The following is an 8,254-nucleotide window of genomic DNA, read 5'->3' on the forward strand; positions in this document are numbered from 1 at the left end:
CTGGCAGAGTATGGGAAGCTGAAAAGTCCTTGATTTATTATAAACACTGCTTAGCAACAACTAAAACATCAGTGTGTTATCACATTATTCTCATGCTAAATCCAAAACACAGCACTATGCCAGCTACTAGGAAGAAAATTAACTCTATCCCAGCCAAAACCAGGACAGGGGACCAGCCCGCCCGCAAGGGCTTGGTCCCGGTGACACGCTGCAGGAGACCAGCCCCATGCAGCATGACCATGCTTCTCCCTTGGAGGCCTTGGCACGGGCACAGCTTCCGCTGCTCTCCCCCCGGTTTTCAAACGGCTAAATCTGGCCAAGAGCATTCACCCTCCTAAAATGGGTAGGAAAAAGGCAGAGCCATGCCCCTGTTCCCATTCTCCCTTTGTAAAAGCTGGAAGATGGGGCAGTGGGCACACATGGCTCCCTCTTTAAGGGGGTACAGCAGATGTTTTCCCCAAACATCAAGGCATGGCATTAGCTGGAGCCATTTCCGAGGCTATATACTTCTGCGTCGCCTTTAAAGCAGGGCTGTCATGCCACAACTTAACCTGTATTTATACAGCAGGGCTCTTGCTCTGGGACCAAATACTGAAAGAGTATCATCATATCTGTAAAAATAGACACCTCTTGTTAAGGCATATCACAGGACTATTTTATTGTCCACACAGTTATATTTACACCTGACAGTATGAGCTAAGCAAGATGTATTCAAGCTGAGGTAACACTGCCCTTTACAGCTGATTCATGGTTTCCCAAACCTGATTGCAATATTTGTTCCTCTTCCAAGCAGTCCACTGTTACTATTGCTCTCTCCCGGCTGCTCTGGACATCATAACAAAGTTATTATTAGAGAAAAAATGAATCAGTGTGGGCGCATGCTCCTTCCTCTCTCCTTTGCAGGGATACAGCCAGAACCAGACTGAACTGAGGACGCTCTGTATCAGCAAGAGGGTTGACCCAGCTTGCATTAGTTGAGGCAGTGGTGCAGACAGACTCCTTCCCCCTGCCAAACCAGCCCCTCGTGCTTTGGCTGGACCCGCTTTGCCTCTCAATCTGCCCCCAGCTTTCTCCAGAACCCAGGCTGCAGCCTCAGCTACTTGCTGTAAGGGCACTCAAAACTAATGGCAATATGTAGCACAGAGTTTGGGTAGGGATGATAAGCTGGCACAGAGGGCACCATATGTTCCCAAAGGCATTGGCACAAGGCAGGCAGCACAACAAATCAGCAACAACCATCTGGAGAAAGCAGACACCTCCCCAAAAAAGGAGTATGGTGCTAGGGGAGGGGATCAAACCCAAAGGAGCCCAGACATAAAGGGAGGCAAGAGCTGAGAAATGGGATGTGGACTGGTGCTAAAGAAACCTTTCAGCAGGGGGATGGAGAAGCAGGCAGACATGAGTGCTTTTTTATTAGTTTTGGGGTGATTTTTAAAAAATACTGGGATAGAAGGAACACTGAACATGCAAGGATGCAAAGCTCTCCGATACCACACTGACTCTCAGCATAAAGAGCTAAAGCAAGTCTGACCCCCTCCTGGTGAATCTCCCCACACGCAGCAGTTGGTGACAGTCTCAGAAATGGCGTGGTTGGTTATGCTCCCCCCATCAGCAACCCTTGCCACCCACAGCTCTAGCAAAGACTCGCAGTACAGACCGACCTCTCAGCTCTCCCTGCCCACCCTGGAGCCAGCACTGCCCAGCTGAAGGCAGGCAATGGGCTGATTTAGAGGGAAAACCAGTTTTCCTCGCCACAATAGCTACTGGCTGCTGAGGCCCAGTACAGGAGACTCCAGCTCTGGGACTACCCCCAGAATTATCTTGTTGCACCCACTTTCTTTACAGAAAGGTTTTACTCACAGTCATTCGAGAGCTTGGCCCACAGGGAATAAGCACAAGATTAAACACAAAACTTCCTGAGAACTAGTTTCAAGGGAGTAAAAAAATTAAGCAAGTAAGAGTGGGAAAGAAGGGATCAAAGTTAAACCAGGACTACCACCACCCTTCAGATCAGAGCTAGCAACTGAGGGTTTGGGGCCATTTGCTCAATTCTTTGGTCTGCTTTGTTAATTGCAACTGCCCTAACTTCTTTTTGCCTCCCATCAGCCCTGCTGCAACAGGGACATTTGTTTTAGTGGCTCTAAGCAGGGCATTAGTGCTTGCCATTTGCTTAAAACCCTCTTTCTGCAGCACTCTTGAGCACCATTTTTCCTCCAGCCTGCTCTATTCTCCAGTGCAACACAATGCCACGGTATGAGAATGACCCCACAAAGCTGATAAAATATTTAAGACGTGTTCTGATTGTGTTAGGTAAGCAAATACCACGAGAGCCTGACCATTAGTGAACCTGATCAGCCCATTCCCCCAGGACTTGCTGGCAGAGCAAGCCAGAGCAGCCTGAACTAGAAGCAATGGGGCAGCTGCCTTTCCCAAAAAAGAGGGGAGCTTGGAGGTGTATTTTGCAGAGGCTTGAGGAATTTGCAACCTGTGTGTCCACTGTAAAAGCAAATAATATATAGATACAGATTTAGATATAGATACAGATTATATAGCTTATATAGACCTAGAGATATAGATATATAGATACAGATATATAGATATAGATATGGATATAGATATAGATAGGCAGACATAGAAGATATAGATACAGACGATATAAATATATAGATGGAGGTAGTACAGATGCATGCATGTGTGCATGTGTATGTGTATAAATAGCAGGTCAGCAGGTGTTTTCACAGGGCATTGCATTCAGCTGACAGCAAGTCAAGTTAAAAGAAAGAAAAATACTTGACAGAACCAGCCAGTTCATGTAGGAAATTGAGTCAAGAAAAAATAAATAAAGGCAGAAATAGATTAGTTTAAATCTGGGGCCCTCTGGATTATAATGGATCACATAGGAAGACAGGAGGCTTTGTATGGAAGGACTCTATATCCTCCTCACACTTTCTCTTTTGTTTCACTAATCATTTTCATTCTGTGTTATAAGGAGGCTGAGCCAATTCCAGTTTAGTTAAAGTTTTTCTTAGCTTCAAGAAGCTGTGCTGCAAAGACAACACATAGCTGTGGATGAGAAAAAGGAACCGTCCGCAGCGGGACATGGCCACGGACTCCAGTTACGCAGGATTGTGTTTGGTATCACAACACCGGCCGTTGTTTTGGCTTGGTTTATTTGTTGTCATCATTTTGCTGCAGCTAATCCCTGCACTTTGATCTAGAAGTTGAATTGTCAGAATTAAAGTTAAAGCCAGGCAGTTTTCACAAGCTGAATGGGGAGGATGAGGGAGCGGTAGCTTTGCTTTTGTCGTGCCGCAATGGTGGCTTGCCTTTGGAGGCAAAGTTTTTATCATTCAGCTGGAGTATGTGGCAAGCTGCACTGACTGACCACCTCCTTTGCCCCTAATTCCCGCAATCCTCCTAAGCCCACCCCCTAAAATAGCTGAGGGACTATGAGCTCTCTGTGAAAGTGTTCCTGCTACCTCTTTGTGCTAGTACTCCGTGGGATGAGGTGGAGGGCCTGCAGGGACACCCACAGCCCCACTATTTCCACAGCAACACAATGCGATAGTAAGCACCCTGGCCATGCTGGCAGCGAGGTTTGCAGGTGTCCTGCTGGGCTGACCTGCTCTACTCCAGCACTGCAGGTGACTCCTGCCACCACACCGTGAGCTAAACCAAGATCCTGTCGTTTGCCGGACTGCACCTCAAGCCAATCTGACTGACTAAAACTGGGGAAAAATGCAGCAGAAAGGTATTTATGGTGGTGTTGGCTTAACAAACTGATGTGGTGAACAAGCAGCTCACTGTATGCAGAGCCCCAGGAGGGCAGGCAGAAGGCGGGTGGGCAGGGAGCGAGCAGAGCATGGGGAAGGCAGTAGGTTGGAGATGGCCAAGATATTCATGAGCTGTGCATGGTGAAGCCGTACCCCCAGGCTGTGTCCAGTGCACCAGACAGAAACTCGAGAGAGATGGTATCCACAGCTTGTGCCATCAGCAGCGGTGGTGCCACCCCACCGTCCCTGCAGGGTTTACCCACCTGAGCGCACTCCTGGTGCTGACCCACCAGCAAGGCTTCACCCAGTTGTCCTGCCCCTCCAAAGCCCATGAAGCCAAAATGCTTCTCTGCCTTCAGAGTCAGCAAACTCTGCAGATAGAGGGAAAACAACACTGCTGATTAAAACAATGCTTTTTTTCCTTCTTTTTGCAGTTGCTTTCCAAAGCAGAACCCACACTTCTAATTGCTTAGGATGAGCTTCAGGTGTGTCTTCATGAGGGCAATTTCCTCTGCCATGTTATGCCGCCTGTCACTCAAGGAGAATTGTACAAAGTCCTTTTTGCTCTCACGAAAGTCCTTGCTCCTTTCACAAAACTGTTTCTCCTTCCCTTGCAAGCCCTGGCCGAGTGCAGGGAGCACGCGGGGCTGAGCCCTGCCGACGGACCGTGCCACAGGAGGAAGCATGACACCCAGCGAGACCCTGGCACTCACAGCTCCTTTCTGGGACGGGATGAGAAAGGCCCATTTTCCCAGTCAGAAATTAAGCCCCCTCAGCTTGCCGAAGCCACGGAAGACATCAGGAACAAGGCAGTCCCTTTTCCAGGAAAGCTCTGTTCCTAACATGGTATGAGAGCAGCAGGATCCCACCGGTGCCGCAAAGCGGAGCTCCGGCAGCCGCTGCTGGGCTAATCGGAGCCAGCAGCTGGGAGAGGAAGCCAAGGACAGCTTTTAAATGCACGCGGCGGAGAGAGGAATGAAAAATATTAATTTTAAATGGATCGATGCTGGCCTTGGAACTAGGCAGGCAAACATCCAAGCCTGTCAGGAGGGAGTAATGAGGGCTTTTAAATCAGATGTGATCACCTATCTGTGGCTGTACAGAGTATTTGCTGTGTATCCCCCGTACCTTAGGGAGAACCCCAGACACGTAAGGTTACAAGCGTGCTGTCCGTGTACGGGCTCTTTCATCAGAGAGTTTCAAGTGCTTCTCAGGCTTTAATTTAGTGCCTTAATTACTCAGGGATTTAGGTAAATATAACTGTCTTCATTTTTCCCAGCAGCACGCAGAGAGGAATAGACTGACAGAGAAACCAGAAAACGTGAGCACGCCCCCCACTTTCCTACCCCCCTTTCCTGCTCTTGCCAACAGCCCGTACATCAGGGCCCCGCCAGGAGACTTCAGGCAGGCGAAGCTTTACCTGCTGAAGGCACATCCATGCAGTCCTCTCTAGAAATCGTAATCCTTGCCCTCAAGGAGAAATGAGCTGTTTTGCTTTCCATTTGTCTTCTTCAAAGCTCTGGCCAAGCTCGTCCTCATTAGGAGGCCATTAAAACACCAATGTTCTTCACGTTACGATTTCCTCTTGGATTAGATGGGAAGATTTTTATACGCTGTAAAAAGATTCTCTGGTTCTGACATCTTTTTTTTTTATTTGCCCAGACCGAAAGCTTGCGAGGAACAGGAATGGGAAACCATATCGGTGTTCAAATAAAATGCCACAATCATCCACAGAGGCGAAGGGAAAGCCCTGCAGTCTCATTAGCCAAACTTACACATGGTTCTAATCAAACGGGTGGGAGGGAGACATTCCCTTGGCCATGGATACCACCGATTTTTTCCTTAGGTTCCAATTCTGTAACTCTTATTCATCCGAAGATAAACGGGCTTTTCAGGCAGGGAAAGAGGGCTTTGGGACCAGGCTCTAAGGCTTTTCATGTATTCAGTTGTCACTTGCCTTTTACATTCAAATTCTGATGGGTCAGACTTCCTAGACGGTGTCTTTCAACACCTAATAACTCACCCTGCAAGCTCCAGTGCTAATACAGACGTCTTCTTATCAAGCTTGAAACAGGGGTTTTTTGGGATTATTTTAAAGACACTTTTTGGTGCTCTCTCCCTCTACGTTTATACTGACTCCTTCACAAAGATTATTTATGTGGCATTTCTTTCCCATTACACAGTTGAAAACATCACCTGTTTTAGCAGGAGATTTCTGGGGTGAGTGCAGAAATATTTTGAGGAATTTGGTCATCGCCATTTGCTAATGGAAAATCTAGTAACCAAAGTGGGTTTTTTTAAAACCATAATAAATTTTTAATTTGTTACTGCTGGATTCCCATTAAATGCATTAATTACAGGAATGTTTAATGAAGCAAATAAAAAAAAACCCATTATGTATAGAGCACTGTGAAAAACAAGGTATTCAGCAGAGTGTGCTCTTATATACTCTTAATAAAAGACCTTACCTTAAGGTAAAAACCCAATAAAATATGCCATAATGTGCTATGGGACCCACCGTTGATTTACAATGCATTACTCCTTTAGCAGTAAGCAACTTTTGCACAATACACAGCAAGCTTTTATATATTTATATATAAGACCTTTTTTCTTCTAACAAAGATTTATTGAATTTCCCCAGAGTATATTCATTTTCTAAAAAGTTCTTTGTTTTGCTCTACTATATTAGTTGCAATAAAGCCAACAATCTCCTTCCTCATTGACACTTGCGATATTAAAATTACAAAAAATGAGTCAATATCACAATACTTTATATAGAAATATTACTCTGTACACTCTATGAGACTAAATGCAAACGGAGTTTTGCTAGTATCTGGCATTTTGCAAAACATTTTCTAAAAAGTTCTTTGTTTTGCTCTACTATATTAGTTGCAATAAAGCCAACAATCTCCTTCCTCATTGACACTTGCGATATTAAAATTACAAAAAATGAGTCAATATCACAATACTTTATATAGAAATATTACTCTGTACACTCTATGAGACTAAATGCAAACGGAGTTTTGCTAGTATCTGGCATTTTGCAAAACCATAGCACGTTGGGCGAGGTCAGGAAATACATGGTGAAATTATCGTAAAGTCCCAGTTTCTAATTCCTCCAAGGAACTATAAATGAATAACTTTTAAAATAAGTTCATACACCTTCTGTTCCCCCAAATTTAAATGACGAATATGTAAACCCCATACTAGCAAGTTCAATCTAACTGCCGAGAAAGTTAAATTATGCATATCATGATGAACATGGGTTGAAATCCTTGAAGAAATGAAGGACGATTCCCTGAAATGCACTTGCCAATCCTTCGCATGTCATCAAAGACTGTTTTTTCAAGCACGATGTAATGTCTCATGATATAATGGAACAGTTCTCGGTGTTCCCTATTAGTCACACTGATTATTATAGTTGGCACAGGGTCCTCTCCACGTTCGTTCCTCAGAGGTATGTTTGCTCTCCAATTCCCATTCATTCCACTATAAAATCCCCTGGTTTTAAAAGGGCCCCCTTCTGCCTCAGCTTCACCTGTAATAACGGGAGGGGAATGTGCAAGACCCTCGTCCTGCAAATGCACGCACACACATGCAGAGCGACCGTCCCACTGAAGTCCTCAGTGGTTTACCCCCGTATGCACGTAAATATATGCAGAACTGTGGCCTACAAGTAGAATAAGTGCAAGAGATTTTGAGGGAAAAAATGCCTCTCTGCTTGCCTTGGTCACCGGAGAAAGGTCTGCTTTGCAGACAGCAAGTGTCCTCCACGTTCACACATCTTTGGGGCAGCAGAGCGAGGAAGAGACATCTCTTACAACTGCAGAGCGCAAGGCTGGCTGAGGTGTTGGAAGACGCGAGTGCAAGGGGCTGGTGCAGGCACGGCAGCGTGTAAGAAAACTACATCACCACCCGCACCATAGTGACTGGATTTCTGCATTTTAGTTTCTGCTGGTACTTTCCGGGCTGTGAAAAAGCAATGGCTCCTCCCGCGATTGGCCAAATGCACTTTGTTTGCGTGAAGATGATCAGGGTCCATACACAAAATCAGGTTTAATGGTTACCAGAGCTTTTCAGCACCCCCCATCAGCTACAGCAATGTGAAACAAGCCAACTTCTCATTTATACAGGCCCGAGGCAGAGGAAGGGAAGCTGAAAACCGTCTGCTTTGCAGACAGCCAGTGTCCCTCATGTTCATACATCTTTGGGGCAGCAGAGCGGGGAGGAGACGTTTCTCTGCCTTCCACACTTCTTCCAGCTTCCCCCTGGACACTGCAAAGGCCTTTGCCACCCGCTCCCAAACCTTCAGGCTGACGGTGAGCGTGAGCATTACAAGGCCCCGCTCTCTTGCTCCCTCACCTGACGCCATCCCCAGCCCCGGTGGGCACAAGCCCCGCTCCCACCCAGGCCAAACAGGCAGGTGCCCGAGGGCAAACCCGGAGAGGCCCTAAGTCTTGCAAGATCTCCGGCAGGTGCGT

At 46.4% G+C, this 8,254-nt stretch overlaps 1 protein-coding gene across 1 annotated transcript in view; it reads right to left on the reverse strand.

Annotated features, from left to right (window-relative positions):
- Positions 1-3,898: 3,898 nt before the first annotated feature.
- TRIL (TLR4 interactor with leucine rich repeats) overlaps positions 3,899-8,254 on the reverse strand; it is a gene marked incomplete at its 5' end in the record, with an annotated part of 52,232 nt that continues 47,876 nt past the window's right edge. The window contains one exon of the mRNA XM_019474466.1: positions 3,899-4,144. Coding sequence (XP_019330011.1) covers positions 3,899-4,144 — 246 coding nt within the window. The remainder of the gene's footprint in view (positions 4,145-8,254) is intronic.

This window comes from Aptenodytes forsteri, unplaced genomic scaffold (assembly GCF_000699145.1).
Source record: "Aptenodytes forsteri isolate BGI_AS27 unplaced genomic scaffold, ASM69914v1 Scaffold9, whole genome shotgun sequence".
NCBI classification, from domain to species: domain Eukaryota; kingdom Metazoa; phylum Chordata; class Aves; order Sphenisciformes; family Spheniscidae; genus Aptenodytes; species Aptenodytes forsteri.